Here is a 20,468-nt window from a genome sequence, read left to right on the forward strand (position 1 = left end):
CAATCAGTGGTGTGGGTGTGGTTGGACTACATAGCAGCAGGTTTACTAGTCCTCTAGTGATAATCTCCTGCTGATAAAACAGGGATTTTATAAACCTACGCAAAGCAGCCCAGTCAGTGACACATCGCTGGATAGATTCCTTTTTAATGCAGTTAAAATAAAGGCAAATACATCGGGGAAAAGATCTGGTTTGGAAACCACTGAACTGTACTGATACTACTTTGAACACCATTTGGCAAAGTGGCCGTGTGACATCATGCTTTCATGGATATGGACATGGATATGTTACACATGCTAAAAATGATAATATATCCCTGTATTAACAGTGTATTACCAATTACTGACCCCTAGAACTATCAGAAATATCAGACCAGTGAGGAGCGATGCCCCAGCGAGCCCGTGTCCCCTTCGTTGTGTGACGGGCACAGCTCTCTGCTACTCAGGCCCATTTACATGCTATCTGCCCAGCGTAGCAGTCATTCTTACATCAAATTGCAAGTATAGTTCGATGACGATGATTTGCACAGCACTTGCATGCTACAATTATGCCATGATAGACACTGTAATTAAACCTGGATAATGGCTAAACATAAAGACAGCTTTGTACCATACAAAATAGCAGATGTGTAAAAATGTCTTCCAACTACAACACATGTAAGTAACTTGTGTTTACTATCGATATTACACCAAGCTTACATTGATAAATCATATTATATACAGTAGATAGATCATCAATATAAGCTTGTGGCGGTCCGACACCTTGCACCCCCATGATCAGCTGCTTGCAGTTCAGGTGATGGCTGCATGTAAACCATGTACAGAGCCTGAATAGCACAGCTCCCTACACTGTGTAGTGGCCATTCTCAGGTATAGCAGCACTGCTCCCTACACTGTGTAGTGGCCATCCTCAGGTATAGCAGCACTGCTCCCTACACTGTGTAGTGGCCATTCTCAGGTATAGCAGCACTGCTCCCTACACTGTGTAGTGGCCATTCTCAGGTATAGCAGCACTGCTCCCTACACTGTGTAGTGGCCATTCTCAGGTATAGCAGCACAGCTCCCTACACTGTGTAGTGGCCATTCTCAGGTATAGCAGCACTGCTCCCTTCACTGTGTAGTGGCCATCCTCAGGTATAGCAGCACAGCTCCCTACACTGTGTAGTGGTCATTCTCAGGTATCCCATCCCCAAAGACCTGAATGTTCCTGTGTCTACCGTGCGCAGTGTCAAGAAGTGTAAAGCCCATGGCACTGTGGCTAACCTCCCTAGATGTGGACGGAAAAGAAAAATTGACAAGAGATTTCAACGCAAGATTGTGCGGATGTTGGATAAAGAACCTCGACTAACATCCAAACAAGTTCAAGCTGCCCTGCAGTCCGAGGGTACAACAGTGTCAACCCGTATTATCCGTCGACGTCTGAATGAAAAGGGACAGTATGGTAGGAGACCCAGGAAGACCCCACTTCTTACCCCTAGACATAAAAAAGCCAGGCTGGAGTTTACCAAAACTTACCTGAAAAAGCCTAAAACGTTTTGGATGAATGTTCTCTGGTCAGATGAGGCAAAAGTAGAGCTTTTTGGGCAAAGGTTTACAGCAGAAAAAAAGAGGCATTCAAAGAAAAGATCACGGTCCCTACAGTCAGACATGGCGGAGGTTCCCTGATGTTTTGGGGTTGCTTTGCTGCCTCTGGCACTGGACTGTTTGACCGTGTGCATGGCATTATGAAGTCTGAAGACTACCAACAAATTTTGCAGCATAATGTTGGGCCCAGTGTGAGAAAGCTGGTCTCCCTCAGAGGTCATGGGTCTTCCAGCAGGACAATGACCCAAAACACACTTCAAAAAGCACTAGAAAATGGTTTGAGAGAAAGCACTGGAGACTTCTAAGATGGCCAGCAATGAGTCCAGACCTGAATCCCATCGAACACCTGTGGAGAGATCTAAAAATGGCAGTTTGGAGAAGGCACCCTTCAAATATCAGGGACCTGGAGCAGTTTGCCAAAGAAGAATGGTCTAAAATTCCAAAGAGCATTGTAAGAAACTCATTGATGGTTACCGGAAGCGGTTGGTAGCAGTTATTTTGGCTAAAGGTTGTGCAACCAAGTATTAGGCTGAGGGTGCCAATACTTTTGTCTGGCCCATTTTTGGAGTTTTGTGTGAAATGATCAATGTTTTGCTTTATTCTCTTTTGTGTTTTTTCATTTAAGACAAATTAAATGAAGATTGCAATCACAAATTCTTTGGTATTATTATCATTTTCAGGAAGAAACTGAGTATTATCTGACAGAATTGCAGGGGTGTGAATACTTTTGGCCACAACTGTAGCAGCACAGCTCCCTACACTGTGTAGTGGCCATTCTCAGGTATAGCAGCACAGCTCCATACACTGTGTAGTGGCCATTCTCAGGTATAGTAGCACAGCTCCCTACACTGTGTAGTGGCCATTCTCAGGTATAGCAGCAGAGCTCCCTACACTGTGTAGTGGCCCCTCTCAGGTATAGTAGCACAGCTCCCTACACTGTGTAGTGGCCATTCTCGGGTATAGCAGCACAGCTCCATACACTGTGTAGTGGCCATTCTCGGGTATAGCAGCACTGCTCCCTACACTGTGTAGTGGCCATTCTCAGGTATAGCAGCAGAGCTCCCTACACTGTGTAGTGGCCATTCTCAGGTATAGTAGCACAGCTCCCTACACTGTGTAGTGGCCATTCTCCGGTATAGCAGCAGAGCTCCATACACTGTGTAGTGGCCATTCTCATGTATAGTAGCACAGCTCCCTACACTGTAGTGGCCATTCTCAGGTATAGCAGCAGAGCTCCCTACACTGTGTAGTGGCCATTCTCGGGTATAGCAGCACTGCTCCCTACACTGTGTAGTGGCCATTCTCAGGTATAGCAGCAGAGCTCCCTACACTGTGTAGTGGCCATTCTCATGTATAGTAGCACAGCTCCCTACACTGTGTAGTGGCCATTCTCAGGTATAGCAGCACAGCTCCCTACACTGTGTAGTGGCCATTCTCAGGTATAGCAGCACTGCTCCCTACACTGCGTAGTGGCCATTCTCAGGTATAGCAGCAGAGCTCCCTACACTGTGTAGTGGCCATTCTCGGGTATAGCAGCACTGCTCCCTACACTGTGTAGTGGCCATTCTCGGGTATAGCAGCAGAGCTCCCTACACTGTGTAGTGGCCATTCTCAGGTATAGCAGCACAGCTCCCTACACTGTGTAGTGGCCATTCTCAGGTATAGCAGCACAGCTCCCTACACTGTGTAGTGGCCATTCTCAGGTATAGCAGCACAGCTCCCTACACTGTGTAGTGGCCATTCTCAGGTATAGCAGCACAGCTCCCTACACTGTGTAGTGGCCATTCTCGGGTATAGCAGCACAGCTCCCTACACTGTGTAGTGGCCATTCTCGGGTATAGCAGCACAGCTCCCTACACTGTGTAGTGGCCATTCTCAGGTATAGCAGCACAGCTCCCTACACTGTGTAGTGGCCATTCTCAGGTATAGCAGCACAGCTCCCTACACTGTGTAGTGACCATTCTCAGGTATAGCAGCACAGCTCCCTACACTGTGTAGTGGCCATTCTCATGTATAGTAGCACAGCTCCCTACACTGTGTAGTGGCCATTCTCGGGTACAGTAGCACAGCTCCCTACGCTGTGTAGTGGCCATTCTCAGGTATAGCAGCACAGCTCCCTACACTGTGTAGTGGCCATTCTCAGGTATAACAGCACTGCTAAAAGAGGTCTGGATACACATGATGAGAGCATTATACTGCCTCTGTACAAATCCCTAGTTAGACCGCACATGGAGTACTGTGTCCAGTTTTGGGCACCGGTGCTCAGGAAGGATATAATGGAACTAGAGAGAGTACAAAGGAGGGCAACAAAATTAATAAAGGGGATGGGAGAACTACAATACCCAGATAGATTAGCGAAATTAGGATTATTTAGTCTAGAAAAAAGACGACTGAGGGCCGATCTAATAACCATGTATAAGTATATAAGGGGACAATACAAATATCTCGCTGTGGATCTGTTTATACCAAGGAAGGTGACGGGCACAAGGGGGCATTGTGTGCGTCTGGAGGAGAGAAGGTTTTTCCACCAACATAGAAGAGGATTCTTTACTGTTAGGGCAGTGAGAATCTGGAATTGCTTGCCTGAGGAGGTTGTGATGGCGAAGTCAGTCGAGGGGTTCAAGAGAGGCCTGGATGTCTTCCTGGAGCAGCACAATATTGTATCATACAATTATTAGGTTCTGTAGAAGGACGTAGATCTGGGGATTTATTATGATGGAATATAGGCTGAACTGGATGGACAAATGTCTTTTTTTTGGCCTTACTTAGGCTACGTTCACATTAGCATTCCGCTAATGAGCGTCGCTGTTGCGTCGGCGATGCAGCGGCGACGCGCCCCTATGTTTAACATGGGGGACGTGTGCGTTTTTTTTGTTGCGTTTTCCGACACGTGCGTCGTTTCCGACGCTAGCGTCGGACGCAAGAAAATGCAACAAGTTGCATTTTTCGTGCGTCCGATTTTCGTCAAAAAACGACGCACGCGTCGCAAAACGCAGCGTTTTTGCATGCGTTTGCGCGCTTTTTTTGTGCGTCGTGCGTTGCGTCGCCGACGCAGCGGCGCGCAACGCTAATGTGAACGTAGCCTAACTATGTTACTATGCTCCCTACACTGTGTAGTGGCCATTCTCAGGTATAGCGGCACAGCTCCCTACACTGTGTAGTGGCCATTCTCAGGTATAGCAGCAGAGCTCCCTACACTGTGTAGTGGCCATTCTCAGGTATAGTAGCACAGCTCCCTACACTGTGTAGTGGCCATTCTCAGGTATAGCAGCACAGCTCCCTACACTGTGTAGTGGTCATTCTCAGGTATAGTAGCACGGCTCCCTACACGGTGTAGTGGCCGTTCTCAGGTATAGCAGCACAGCTCCCTACACTGTGTAGTGGCCATTCTCAGGTATAGCAGCAGAGCTCCCTACACTGTGTAGTGGCCATTCTCGGGTATAGCAGCACAGCTCCCTACACTGTGTAGTGGCCATTCTCAGGTATAGCAGCACAGCTCCCTACACTGTGTAGTGGCCATTCTCAGGTATAGCAGCACAGTTCCCTACACTGTGTAGTGGCCATTCTCAGGTATAGCAGCACAGCTCCCTACACTGTGTAGTGGCCATTCTCAGGTATAGCAGCACAGCTCCCTACACTGTGTAGTGGTCATTCTCAGGTATAGTAGCACGGCTCCCTACACGGTGTAGTGGCCGTTCTCAGGTATAGCAGCACAGCTCCCTACACTGTGTAGTGGCCATTCTCCGGTATAGCAGCACAGCTCCCTACACTGTGTAGTGGCCATTCTCAGGTATAGCAGCACTGCTAAAAGAGGTCTGGATACACATGATGATGAGAGCATTATACTGCCTCTGTACAAATCCCTAGTTAGACCGCACATGGAGTACTGTGTCCAGTTTTGGGCACCGGTGCTCAGGAAGGATATAATGGAACTAGAGCGAGTACAAAGGAGGGCAACAAAATTAATAAAGGGGATGGGAGAACTACAATACCCAGATAGATTAGCGAAATTAGGATTATTTAGTCTAGAAAAAAGACGACTGAGGGCCGATCTAATAACCATGTATAAGTATATAAGGGGACAATACAAATATCTCGCTGTGGATCTGTTTATACCAAGGAAGGTGACGGGCACAAGGGGGCATTGTGTGCGTCTGGAGGAGAGAAGGTTTTTCCACCAACATAGAAGAGGATTCTTTACTGTTAGGGCAGTGAGAATCTGGAATTGCTTGCCTGAGGAGGTGGTGATGGCGAAGTCAGTCGAGGGGTTCAAGAGAGGCCTGGATGTCTTCCTGGAGCAGAACAATATTGTATCATACAATTATTAGGTTCTGTAGAAGGACGTAGATCTGGGGATTTATTATGATGGAATATAGGCTGAACTGGATGGACAAATGTCTTTTTTTTGGCCTTACTTAGGCTACGTTCACATTAGCATTCCGCTAATGTGCGTCGCTGTTGCGTCGGCGACGCAGTGGCGACGCGCCCCTTTGTTTAACATGGGGGACGCGTGCGTTTTTTTTGTTGCGTTTTCCGACACGTGCGTCGTTTCCGACGCTAGCGTCGGACGCAAGAAAATGCAACAAGTTGCATTTTTCGTGCGTCCGATTTTCGTCAAAAAACGACGCACGCGTCGCAAAACGCAGCGTTTTTGCATGCGTTTGCGCGCTTTTTTTGTGCGGCGTGCGTTGCGTCGCCGACGCAGCGGCGCGCAACGCTAATGTGAACGTAGCCTAACTATGTTACTATGCTCCCTACACTGTGTAGTGGCCATTCTCAGGTATAGCAGCAGAGCTCCCTACACTGTGTAGTGGCCATTCTCAGGTATAGTAGCACAGCTCCCTACACTGTGTAGTGGCCATTCTCATGTATAGCAGCACAGCTCCCTACACTGTGTAGTGGCCATTCTCGGGTATAGCAGCACAGCTCCCTACACTGTGTAGTGGCCATTCTCAGGTATAGCAGAACAGCTCCCTACACTGTGTAGTGGCCATTCTCGGGTATAGCAGCACAGCTCCCTACACTGTGTAGTGGCCATTCTCAGGTATAGCAGCACAGCTCCCTACACTGTGTAGTGGCCATTCTCAGGTATAGCAGAACAGCTCCCTACACTGTGTAGTGGCCATTCTCGGGTATAGCAGCACAGCTCCCTACACTGTGTAGTGGCCATTCTCAGGTATAGCAGCACAGCTCCCTACACTGTGTAGTGGCCATTCTCAGGTATAGTAGCACAGCTCCCTACACTGTGTAGTGGCCATTCTCAGGTATAGCAGCAGAGCTCCCTACACTGTGTAGTGGCCATTCTCAGGTATAGTAGCACAGCTCCCTACACTGTGTAGTGGCCATTCTCATGTATAGCAGCACAGCTCCCTACACTGTGTAGTGGCCATTCTCGGGTATAGCAGCACAGCTCCCTACACTGTGTAGTGGCCATTCTCAGGTATAGCAGAACAGCTCCCTACACTGTGTAGTGGCCATTCTCGGGTATAGCAGCACAGCTCCCTACACTGTGTAGTGGCCATTCTCAGGTATAGCAGCACAGCTCCCTACACTGTGTAGTGGCCATTCTCAGGTATAGCAGCACAGCTCCCTACACTGTGTAGTGGCCATTCTCGGGTATAGCAGCACAGCTCCCTACACTGTGTAGTGGCCATTCTCAGGTATAGCAGAACAGCTCCCTACACTGTGTAGTGGCCATTCTCGGGTATAGCAGCACAGCTCCCTACACTGTGTAGTGGCCATTCTCAGGTATAGCAGCACAGCTCCCTACACTGTGTAGTGGCCATTCTCAGGTATAGCAGCACAGCTCCATACACTGTGTAGTGGCCATTCTCAGGTATAGCGGCACAGCTCCCTACACTGTGTAGTGGCCATTCTCAGGTATAGCGGCACAGCTCCCTACACTGTGTAGTGGCCATTCTCATGTATAGTAGCACAGATCCCTACACTGTGTAGTGGTGTAGTGGCCATTCTCAGGTATAGCAGCACAGCCCCCTACACTGTGTAGTGGCCATTCTCAGGTATAGCAGCACAGCCCCCTACACTGTGTAGTGGCCATTCTCAGGTATAGCAGCAGAGCTCCATACACTGTGTAGTGGCCATTCGCATGGTATAGCAGCACAGCTCCCTACACTGTGTAGTGGCCATTCTCGGGTATAGCAGCACAGCTCCCTACACTGTGTAGTGGCCATTCTCAGGTATAGCAGCACAGCCCCCTACACTGTGTAGTGGCCATTCTCATGTATAGCAGCACAGCTCCCTACACTGTGTAGTGGCCATTCTCAGGTATAGCAGCACAGCCCCCTACACTGTGTAGTGGCCATTCTCAGGTATAGTAGCACTGCTCCCTACACTGTGTAGTGGCCATTCTCAGGTATAGCAGCACTGCTCCCTACACTGTGTAGTGGCCATTCTCAGGTATAGCAGCACAGCTCCATACACTGTGTAGTGGCCATTCTCAGGTATAGCGGCACAGCTCCCTACACTGTGTAGTGGCCATTCTCAGGTATAGCAGCACTGCTCCCTACACTGTGTAGTGGCCATTCTCAGGTATAGCGGCACAGCTCCCTACACTGTGTAGTGGCCATTCTCAGGTATAGCAGCACTGCTCCCTACACTGTGTAGTGGCCATTCTCAGGTATAGCGGCACAGCTCCCTACACTGTGTAGTGGCCATTCTCAGGTATAGCAGCACTGCTCCCTACACTGTGTAGTGGCCATTCTCAGGTATAGCAGCACTGCTCCCTACACTGTGTAGTGGCCATTCTCAGGTATAGCGGCACAGCTCCCTACACTGTGTAGTGGCCATTCTCAGGTATAGCAGCAGAGCTCCCTACACTGTGTAGTGGCCATTCTCAGGTATAGCAGCACAGCTCCCTACACTGTGTAGTGGCCATTCTCAGGTATAGTAGCACAGATCCCTACACTGTGTAGTGGCCATTTGCATGGTATAGTAGCACAGCTCCCTACACTGTGTAGTGGCCATTCTCAGGTATAGCAGCACAGCTCCCTACACTGTGTAGTGGCCATTCTCGGGTATAGCAGCACAGCTCCCTACACTGTGTAGTGGCCATTCTCAGGTATAGTAGCACAGCTCCCTACACTGTGTAGTGGCCATTCTCAGGTATAGCAGCACAGCTCCCTACACTGTGTAGTGGCCATTCTCAGGTATAGTAGCACAGCTCCCTACACTGTGTAGTGGCCATTCTCAGGTATAGTAGCACTGCTCCCTACACTGTGTAGTGGCCATTCTCAGGTATAGTAGCACTGCTCCCTACACTGTGTAGTGGCCATTCTCAGGTATAGTAGCACAGCTCCCTACACTGTGTAGTGGCCATTCTCAGGTATAGTAGCACTGCTCCCTACACTGTGTAGTGGCCATTCTCAGGTATAGTAGCACTGCTCCCTACACTGTGTAGTGGCCATTCTCAGGTATAGTAGCACTGCTCCCTACACTGTGTAGTGGCCATTCTCAGGTATAGTAGCACAGCTCCCTACACTGTGTAGTGGCCATTCTCAGGTATAGCAGCACAGCTCCCTACACTGTGTAGTGGCCATTCTCGGGTATAGCAGCACAGCTCCCTACACTGTGTAGTGGCCATTCTCAGGTATAGTATCACAGCTCCCTACACTGTGTAGTGGCCATTCTCAGGTATAGCAGCACAGCTCCCTACACTGTGTAGTGGCCATTCTCAGGTATAGTAGCACAGCTCCCTACACTGTGTAGTGGCCATTCTCAGGTATAGTAGCACAGCTCCCTACACTGTGTAGTGGCCATTCTCGGGTATAGCAGCACAGCTCCCTACACTGTGTAGTGGCCATTCTCAGGTATAGTAGCACAGCTCCCTACACTGTGTAGTGGCCATTCTCATGTATAGCAGCACAGCCCCCTACACTGTGTAGTGGCCATTCTCAGGTATAGTAGCACAGCTCCCTACACTGTGTAGTGGCCATTCTCAGGTATAGTAGCACAGCTCCCTACACTGTGTAGTGGCCATTCTCAGGTATAGTAGCACAGCTCCCTACACTGTGTAGTGGCCATTCTCATGTATAGCAGCACAGCCCCCTACACTGTGTAGTGGCCATTCTCAGGTATAGTAGCACAGCTCCCTACACTGTGTAGTGGCCATTCTCATGTATAGTAGCACAGCTCCCTACACTGTGTAGTGGCCATTCTCAGGTATAGTAGCACAGCTCCCTACACTGTGTAGTGGCCATTCTCGGGTATAGCAGCACAGCTCCCTACACTGTGTAGTGGCCATTCTCAGGTATAGTAGCACAGCTCCCTACACTGTGTAGTGGCCATTCTCATGTATAGCAGCACAGCTCCCTACACTGTGTAGTGGCCATTCTCGGGTATAGCAGCACTGCTCCCTACACTGTGTAGTGGCCATTCTCAGGTATAGCAGCACAGCTCCCTACACTGTGTAGTGGCCATTCTCAGGTATAGCGGCACAGCTCCCTACACTGTGTAGTGGCCATTCTCAGGTATAGCAGCACAGCCCCCTACACTGTGTAGTGGCCATTCTCATGTATAGTAGCACAGATCCCTACACTGTGTAGTGGTGTAGTGGCCATTCTCAGGTATAGCAGCACAGCCCCCTACACTGTGTAGTGGCCATTCTCAGGTATAGCAGCACAGCCCCCTACACTGTGTAGTGGCCATTCTCAGGTATAGTAGCACAGCTCCCTACACTGTGTAGTGGCCATTCTCGGGTATAGCAGCACAGCTCCCTACACTGTGTAGTGGCCATTCTCAGGTATAGCAGCACAGCCCCCTACACTGTGTAGTGGCCATTCTCAGGTATAGTAGCACAGCTCCCTACACTGTGTAGTGGCCATTCTCAGGTATAGTAGCACAGCTCCCTACACTGTGTAGTGGCCATTCTCGGGTATAGCAGCACAGCCCCCTACACTGTGTAGTGGCCATTCTCAGGTATAGCAGCACAGCCCCCTACACTGTGTAGTGGCCATTCTCGGGTATAGCAGCACTGCTCCCTACACTGTGTAGTGGCCATTCTCAGGTATAGTAGCACAGCTCCCTACACTGTGTAGTGGCCATTCTCAGGTATAGCAGCACAGCTCCATACACTGTGTAGTGGCCATTCTCATGTATAGTAGCACAGCTCCCTACACTGTGTAGTGGCCATTCTCAGGTATAGCAGCACAGCTCCCTACACTGTGTAGTGGCCATTCTCAGGTATAGTAGCACAGCTCCCTACACTGTGTAGTGGCCATTCTCGGGTATAGCAGCAGAGCTCCATACACTGTGTAGTGGCCATTCTCATGTATAGTAGCACAGCTCCCTACACTGTGTAGTGGCCATTCTCAGGTATAGTAGCACAGCTCCATACACTGTGTAGTGGCCATTCTCAGGTATAGCAGCACAGCTCCCTACACTGTGTAGTGGCCATTCTCAGGTATAGTAGCACAGCTCCCTACACTGTGTAGTGGCCATTCTCGGGTATAGCAGCAGAGCTCCATACACTGTGTAGTGGCCATTCTCATGTATAGTAGCACAGCTCCCTACACTGTGTAGTGGCCATTCTCAGGTATAGCAGCACAGCCCCCTACACTGTGTAGTGGCCATTCTCAGGTATAGTAGCACAGCTCCCTACACTGTGTAGTGGCCATTCTCAGGTATAGTAGCACAGCTCCCTACACTGTGTAGTGGCCATTCTCAGGTATAGTAGCACAGCTCCCTACACTGTGTAGTGGCCATTCTCAGGTATAGTAGCACAGCTCCCTACACTGTGTAGTGGCCATTCTCAGGTATAGCAGCACAGCCCCCTACACTGTGTAGTGGCCATTCTCATGTATAGTAGCACAGCTTCCTACACTGTGTAGTGGCCATTCTCAGGTATAGCAGCACAGCCCCCTACACTGTGTAGTGGCCATTCTCAGGTATAGTAGCACAGCTCCCTACACTGTGTAGTGGCCATTCTCAGGTATAGTAGCACAGCTCCCTACACTGTGTAGTGGCCATTCTCAGGTATAGTAGCACAGCTCCCTACACTGTTTAGTGGCCATTCTCATGTATAGTAGCACAGCTCCCTACACTGTGTAGTGGCCATTCTCAGGTATAGTAGCACAGCCCCCTACACTGTGTAGTGGCCATTCTCAGGTATAGTAGCACAGCTCCCTACACTGTGTAGTGGCCATTCTCAGGTATAGCAGCACAGCTCCCTACACTGTGTAGTGGCCATTCTCAGGTATAGCAGCACAGCTCCCTACACTGTGTAGTGGCCATTCTCAGGTATAGTAGCACAGCCCCCTACACTGTGTAGTGGCCATTCTCAGGTATAGTAGCACAGCTCCCTACACTGTGTAGTGGCCATTCTCAGGTATAGTAGCACAGCTCCCTACACTGTGTAGTGGCCATTCTCAGGTATAGTAGCACAGCTCCCTACACTGTGTAGTGGCCATTCTCAGGTATAGTAGCACAGCTCCCTACACTGTGTAGTGGCCATTCTCAGGTATAGTAGCACAGCCCCCTACACTGTGTAGTGGCCATTCTCATGTATAGTAGCACAGCCCCCTACACTGTGTAGTGGCCATTCTCAGGTATAGCAGCACAGCTCCCTACACTGTGTAGTGGCCATTCTCAGGTATAGTAGCACAGCTCCCTACACTGTGTAGTGGCCATTCTCAGGTATAGTAGCACAGCTCCCTACACTGTGTAGTGGCCATTCTCAGGTATAGTAGCACAGCTCCCTACACTGTGTAGTGGCCATTCTCAGGTATAGCAGCACAGCTCCCTACACTGTTTAGTGGCCATTCTCATGTATAGTAGCACAGCCCCCTACACTGTGTAGTGGCCATTCTCAGGTATAGCAGCACAGCTCCCTACACTGTGTAGTGGCCATTCTCAGGTATAGCAGCACAGCCCCCTACACTGTGTAGTGGCCATTCTCATGTATAGTAGCACAGCTTCCTACACTGTGTAGTGGCCATTCTCAGGTATAGCAGCACAGCCCCCTACACTGTGTAGTGGCCATTCTCAGGTATAGTAGCACAGCTCCCTACACTGTGTAGTGGCTATTCTCAGGTATAGTAGCACAGCTCCCTACACTGTGTAGTGGCCATTCTCAGGTATAGTAGCACAGCTCCCTACACTGTTTAGTGGCCATTCTCATGTATAGTAGCACAGCTCCCTACACTGTGTAGTGGCCATTCTCAGGTATAGTAGCACAGCCCCCTACACTGTGTAGTGGCCATTCTCAGGTATAGTAGCACAGCTCCCTACACTGTGTAGTGGCCATTCTCAGGTATAGCAGCACAGCTCCCTACACTGTGTAGTGGCCATTCTCAGGTATAGCAGCACAGCTCCCTACACTGTGTAGTGGCCATTCTCAGGTATAGTAGCACAGCCCCCTACACTGTGTAGTGGCCATTCTCAGGTATAGTAGCACAGCTCCCTACACTGTGTAGTGGCCATTCTCAGGTATAGTAGCACAGCTCCCTACACTGTGTAGTGGCCATTCTCAGGTATAGTAGCACAGCTCCCTACACTGTGTAGTGGCCATTCTCAGGTATAGTAGCACAGCTCCCTACACTGTGTAGTGGCCATTCTCAGGTATAGTAGCACAGCCCCCTACACTGTGTAGTGGCCATTCTCATGTATAGTAGCACAGCCCCCTACACTGTGTAGTGGCCATTCTCAGGTATAGCAGCACAGCTCCCTACACTGTGTAGTGGCCATTCTCAGGTATAGTAGCACAGCTCCCTACACTGTGTAGTGGCCATTCTCAGGTATAGTAGCACAGCTCCCTACACTGTGTAGTGGCCATTCTCAGGTATAGCAGCAGAGCTCCATACACTGTGTAGTGGCCATTCTCAGGTATAGTAGCACAGCCCCCTACACTGTGTAGTGGCCATTCTCAGGTATAGTAGCACAGCTCCCTACACTGTGTAGTGGCCATTCTCGGGTATAGCAGCACAGCTCCCTACACTGTGTAGTGGCCATTCTCAGGTATAGCAGCACAGCTCCCTACACTGTGTAGTGGCCATTCTCAGGTATAGCAGCACAGCCCCCTACACTGTGTAGTGGCCATTCTCGGGTATAGCAGCACAGCTCCCTACACTGTGTAGTGGCCATTCTCGGGTATAGTAGCACAGCTCCCTACACTGTGTAGTGGCCATTCTCAGGTATAGTAGCACAGCTCCCTACACTGTGTAGTGGCCATTCTCAGGTATAGTAGCACAGCTCCCTACACTGTGTAGTGGCCATTCTCAGGTATAGCAGCACAGCTCCCTACACTGTGTAGTGGCCATTCTCAGGTATAGTAGCACAGCTCCCTACACTGTGTAGTGGCCATTCTCAGGTATAGTAGCACAGCTCCCTACACTGTGTAGTGGCCATTCTCAGGTATAGTAGCACAGCTCCCTACACTGTGTAGTGGCCATTCTCAGGTATAGCAGCACAGCCCCCTACACTGTGTAGTGGCCATTCTCAGGTATAGCAGCACAGCCCCCTACACTGTGTAGTGGCCATTCTCAGGTATAGCAGCACAGCTCCCTACACTGTGTAGTGGCCATTCTCAGGTATAGTAGCACAGCTCCCTACACTGTGTAGTGGCCATTCTCAGGTATAGTAGCACAGCCCCCTACACTGTGTAGTGGCCATTCTCAGGTATAGTAGCACAGCTCCCTACACTGTGTAGTGGCCATTCTCAGGTATAGTAGCACAGCTCCCTACACTGTTTAGTGGCCATTCTCATGTATAGTAGCACAGCCCCCTACACTGTGTAGTGGCCATTCTCAGGTATAGCAGCACAGCTCCCTACACTGTGTAGTGGCCATTCTCAGGTATAGTAGCACAGCCCCCTACACTGTGTAGTGGCCATTCTCAGGTATAGTAGCACAGCTCCCTACACTGTGTAGTGGCCATTCTCAGGTATAGTAGCACAGCTCCCTACACTGTTTAGTGGCCATTCTCATGTATAGTAGCACAGCCCCCTACACTGTGTAGTGGCCATTCTCAGGTATAGTAGCACAGCTCCCTACACTGTGTAGTGGCCATTCTCAGGTATAGTAGCACAGCTCCCTACACTGTGTAGTGGCCATTCTCATGTATAGCAGCACAGCTCCCTACACTGTGTAGTGGCCATTCTCAGGTATAGCAGCAGAGCTCCCTACACTGTGTAGTGGCCATTCTCAGGTATAGCAGCACAGCCCCCTACACTGTGTAGTGGCCATTCTCAGGTATAGTAGCACAGCTCCCTACACTGTTTAGTGGCCATTCTCATGTATAGTAGCACAGCCCCCTACACTGTGTAGTGGCCATTCTCAGGTATAGTAGCACAGCTCCCTACACTGTGTAGTGGCCATTCTCAGGTATAGTAGCACAGCCCCCTACACTGTGTAGTGGCCATTCTCAGGTATAGTAGCACAGCTCCCTACACTGTGTAGTGGCCATTCTCAGGTATAGTAGCACAGCTCCCTACACTGTTTAGTGGCCATTCTCATGTATAGTAGCACAGCCCCCTACACTGTGTAGTGGCCATTCTCAGGTATAGTAGCACAGCTCCCTACACTGTGTAGTGGCCATTCTCAGGTATAGTAGCACAGCTCCCTACACTGTTTAGTGGCCATTCTCATGTATAGTAGCACAGGTCCCTACACTGTGTACTTTCATTTTATTGAGAAGCAAACAACAAATAGGACAAAATAAGTGAAAATGTCTGTGTGCATAACTATTCACCCCTCTAAAGTCAGTGCTATGTAGATCCTCCTTATGGGGCAATTGCAGCCTCAAGCCTCTTTGGATAAGTCTCTATGAGCTTTCCACATCTTTCCACTGGGATTTTTACCCATTCTTCCAGCTCCTTCAAGTTACATGTCAACAGCAATCATCAAGTCTGACCACAGATTCTAAATTGGATTTCGTTTTTGGCTTTGACTAGTCCACTCCAAAATATTTTACAGGTTTTCCCTTAAATCATTCTCATATTGATTTAGCAGTATACTTTCGGTCATTGTCTTGTTGGAAGGTGAATCTCCGTCCCAGTGTCAAATCACTGACAGACTGAAACAGGTTTTGCTCATTCATATCCCTGTATTTCACACCATACATCTACACCTTGTCTTTGTCTTGTTTCCAAAGAGTTAAATATTTCTGACAGCAGAACCTTCCTCCATAATTTTGGCAAACTCAAAACGAACCTTACAATTTTTGTATAAGTAAAGACTTCTTTTTTCTGCCCACTCTTCCATAAAGGCCACTTTTTTGAAGTGTACCTCTTATTGTGGTTATGTGGACAGATACTTCATTCCCTGCTGAGGAACTCTGCAGCTCCTTGAGGGTTACCTTTTGGTCTCTGTACTGCCTCTCTGATTAATGCCCTCTTTGCCCCAGCTGAGTGTTCTGGTGGGCAACCCTCTCTTGGCAGGTTTGTTGTGGTACCATGTTTTTTCCTTTTGATTATAATGGATTTGATGTTGCTCTGAGGGATCATCAGAGATAGGGATATCTTTTATAACCCAACTTTGACTTGTACTTCCTAACAACTTTGTCCCTGACTTGTTTAGGCCATGTTCACACAGTGCGTTTTTTACTGCGGAACCGCAGCGTTTTTGCCGCTGCGGTTCCGCAGCTGTTTTCCATGCAGGGTACAGTACAATGTACCCTATGGAAAACAGGAACCGCTGTGCACATGTTCCTGAATTTCAAAAAAAAAGCCGCGCTGAATAGCTGCGGGAAAAAAGAAGTACCATGTCACTTCTTTTTTCGGAGCCGCAGCGGTTCTGCACCCATAGATCTCCATTGTGAGGTCAAACCCGCAGTAAAACCCGCAGATCAAAAATATATCTGCGGGTTTTATTGCGGTTTGTGGTGCCGAACCGCTGCAGCAGGAAGTGCGGGGAAGCGGGCGGAAGTGCGTGGGCGGAGTGTGGCTGCCCCGATCCCACCCCCCATGCTCCGATGCCCCCCGTGCTCCGATGCCCCTCCCCCGTGCTCCGATGCCCCCCCCCGTGCTCCGATGCCCCCCCCTCCCCCCCGTGCCCTAATCTCCCCCCCTTATACTTACCCGGCCTCCCGATGTCCGTCCGGCCGTCTTCTCCCTGGGTGCCGCCATCTTGCAAAATGGCGGGCGCATGCGCAGTGCGCCCGCCGAATCTGTCGGCCGGCAGTTTCGTTCCAAAGTGCATTTTGATCACTGAGATCTCAGTGATCAAAATAAAAAAATAGTAAATGACACCCTCCCCCCCTTTGTCACCCCCATAGGTAGGGACAATAAAAAAATTAAGAATTTTTTTTTTTTTTTCCACTAAGGTTAGAATAGGGTTAGGGGTAGGGTTAGGGTATTTTCAGCCATTTTAACCCTAAAAAACTTCCTAGAAAACACACAGACTCTGCATAGAAAACTGCATAAAAAAAAGGATCAAAAAACGCATCAAAAAACGCACCATAAAAGCACAAAAAAAGGACCTGCATTTTCTGCCAAGAGCTGCGGTTTCAGTCCTGAAAAAAAAAAGGATGGAAATCAGGAACGTGTGAACATACCCTTAGAGATCTCCTTGGTCTTCATGGTGTTGTTTCGTTAGTGGTGCCTCTTGCTTAACCCCTTCACCACCTTGAGATTTTCCGGTTTTGCTCCCTTTCTTCCTATAACTTTTTTTTTTTTTTGCAGGACAAGTTATACTTTTGAGCGACAACACTGGTTTTACCTTTTAGTGTTCTTCAAAAAGGGAATAAAATTCCAAGTGCAGTGGAATTGCAAAAAAGAGTGCAATTGTTATTTTTGTTGTTTTTTTTACAATGTTTACAAGATGCTAAAACTGACCTGCCATTATGATTCTCCAGGTCATTATGAGTTTGCAGACACCAAACATGCACAGGTTCTTTTTTATTTAAAGGGAACCTGTCACCTGAATTTGGCGGGACTGGTTTTGGGTCATATGGGCGGAGTTTTCGGGTGTTTGATTCACCCTTTCCTTACCCGCTGGCTGCATGCTGGCTGCAATATTGGATTGAAGTTCATTCTCTGTCCTCCATAGTACACGCCTGCGCTGTGCAAGATTGCCTTGTGCAGGCGTGTACTATGGAGGACAGAGAGTGAACTTCAATCCCATATTGCAGCCAGCATGCAGCCAGCGGGTAAGGAAAGGGTGAATCAAACACCCGAAAACTCCGCCCATATGACCCAAAACCAGTCCCGCCAAATTCAGGTGACAGAGTCCCTTTAAAAGGAACCTGTCACCCCGTTTTTTCAAGATGATATAAAAATAGCGCTAAATAGGGGCAGAGCTGTGCTTTAAATTAGTGTATTTTTGGAGCCTTTATTCCCCACCTATGCTGCCGAAATACCTTTGTAAAGTCGCCGTTTTGGGCTGTCACTCACGCTGGTCAGGTCATATGGGTGTGGTGACAGCGCTGTTTCTCCCCCAGATCTCCGTTGGTGGCGTAGTGGTCTGTGCATGCCCAGCAGGCGAATCCAGTGCGCAGGTGAAGGAAAAAAGCGCGATCTGCGCTATTCCGCTGTTTATTGGTGGGCGTGGCCATCTTTGTGAGGTCGCGCTTGCGCAGATGGTACTTCTCAGCTTCCCGGGGCTTCAGGAAAATGGCCGCGGGATGCCGCGCGTGCGCAGATGGAGATCGCGGCGGCCATTTTCCTGAAGCCGAGTTCGCATCTCGGCTTCAGGAAAATGGCCGCCGCGATCTCCATCTGCGCACGCGCGACATTGATGAGCTGCTGCTGACATAAGTCGTGTCCTTCTCTGGGAACCACAGTTCCAACATGGCTGGAATAGCACAGCTACAGGAGGTAGCCTCTATTAATGGTTGTGCTGGTTCATTCAAGAATCATCATTCTGAACAATAAACAATTGAAGCCCTTCTTTGAGTTCCATTAATGGGTGTATACTCACACTCAGCAAATTATTTAGTGACTATCTCAAGCCTAAATGGGGTTTCCAGAAATAGATGCAAACTCTGCAGAAATAACCCTATTCAGATTAGTAGAATGGATTTTCTGTCGCAGAAATTTCAGCAAGTATTCTGCTAAGCGTGACACAAGAAGTAAAATCGCGTTCTCCATTTTGAAGTGTTTAATGAATAATGTCAATGAAAACCACAGGGCAAGAAAAAAATTACGGTAAATAGTGGAAATGATGAAACCGGGCCTTAGTACCCCCATGCATGAAGGTGCTGTAGTAAATAGTGCAGTCCCAGTATATGGCAGGGAATGAATAGTGTGTGGCGCTCCTTCCCTGCTATCCCTAGTGCTGGGGTCAGAGCACTAATTGCACAAAACATTCTCACATTTTGTATCCTTGTCTTCCTGTGTATCTTACATTTTGTTCTTTTTTAGCTGGTCACAGGAGTATGGCAAGGAAGCTACAACTTTTTCTGCCAGGACACGCACAGTGGCGGTGACGCCGACATGAAGGTGAGTAGACAATTTTGTTTATGACTTTTAATATGCTTTAATACAGTATTCTAGTTTTTTCTTTAACAGATGGGTTTGTTAGATTACCCTTCTCATCTGTTTAATTTACTGGAAATCAAATATGGAGCAATAACTTGTGGCATGTGATTCTACGCTGGCCTCATATGATTTTCATGTCACTTCATGCAAAGTACAATTTTCACAGGCTGCAGGCAGTGTGCCCAGTTACTGCCTGGGACTATTCCGGTCATAGATAAAATGCTCATTAGAAATGATGCAATCACTGAATACCTGATATATGTATCAAAAGGAAAGCTGCGTACAAGCGATGAAATGGTGTGAACTAATGGCTGCTTTCCTGTCTGACCCACGGGGAATCATCCTCGCCAAGTTCTAAGCAATGCGGATTCCCAGACAGCCATTATCTGACTCTGCACTTTCTTCCCAAACACTTCAGCTGATAAGCAGAACATTACAAGCACATGGCGAGTTTCTGCAAATGTCCTCCGTGACGTAAAAAAATCACACATCCCCTTCTTGACGTCTCTGGGGTTGACCAAATCTAAGCTCCTGACCTTCTTCGTGTAGGAAGGTGCAGATTACTATGTGGTTCAACAATGTCTGCTTAGACTTTAGGAGACTGAAGTAAGACAAGTTCATACAGTTCTTGCTACTAGCAGGGCGCAAGTGGGATTGTAGAAGCGCGGAAGAATCCCACATTGCTGCCCACAAGAACCAGAGAAACATGGGCTTGAGCTTTCTAGTAGAGCTCCATCTTAATTGAACCTATGCTACTACATTAGTCCTTTGTAGTCTTTTCCATTTCAGAACCAAATCATTCATTTGCGTGCAGTAGTTGTCAAGGTGGCACTGTGCCAACTGAATTTAATTAATCACCCGTCAGTATGAGCGCTCTTGGAAGGTGCACATGTCTGAAACCCAGCCAAATAGCAAATTACTTTGTTGTTTAGCAACTAACTCTACTAGATAATCATAGGAGGCCGCAGGAAAAAGAACAAATGTAGAATGTATGACTTTGTGATCAGATTTACTTTAGGTCCCATACTTCTGTGAATTTTATCAGACAGCACACACATGCAACATGCCTTTAGAAAATATTGAGTATGATTAGAGATGAGCAAAAAGATTTGCTCTGCCCTGGTCAAGAGCCATTCCTATCATCCTCCAGATGCAGAAGGGAGATTGCCATGGTCTCTGCCACGTAGGACTGGACCAGTACTCAATTCTAGTGCTAACTAGTGATTTAGCGAGTATACTCGTTGCTCGGGTTTTCCCGAGCATGCTCAGGTGGTCTCCGAGTATTTGGAAGTGCTCGGAGATTTAGTTTTTGTCGATAAAGCTGCTAGACAGCTTGAATACATGTGAGGAATGCCTGGTTGCTAGGGAATCCCCACATGTATTCAGCCTGTCTAGCTGGCCCCTGATCAGATCCCCTGATGAACCCCATTACTCCTGGGGGGAAACAGTTGGGAACGGG

General features: G+C 48.5%; 1 protein-coding gene across 2 annotated transcripts in view; it reads left to right on the forward strand.

Moving 5' to 3' along the window:
* The window catches only part of ELOVL5 (ELOVL fatty acid elongase 5), an 88,421-nt gene that overhangs the window by 31,460 nt on the left and 36,493 nt on the right, over positions 1–20,468 (forward strand). For both annotated transcript variants that reach the window (XM_069726793.1, XM_069726792.1), the window contains exon 4: positions 18,893–18,970. In XM_069726793.1, the coding sequence (XP_069582894.1) occupies positions 18,893–18,970 (78 nt within the window). The remainder of the gene's footprint in view (positions 1–18,892; positions 18,971–20,468) is intronic.

This window comes from Ranitomeya imitator, chromosome 5 (assembly GCF_032444005.1).
Source record: "Ranitomeya imitator isolate aRanImi1 chromosome 5, aRanImi1.pri, whole genome shotgun sequence".
Classification (NCBI taxonomy): Eukaryota; Metazoa; Chordata; class Amphibia; order Anura; family Dendrobatidae; genus Ranitomeya; species Ranitomeya imitator.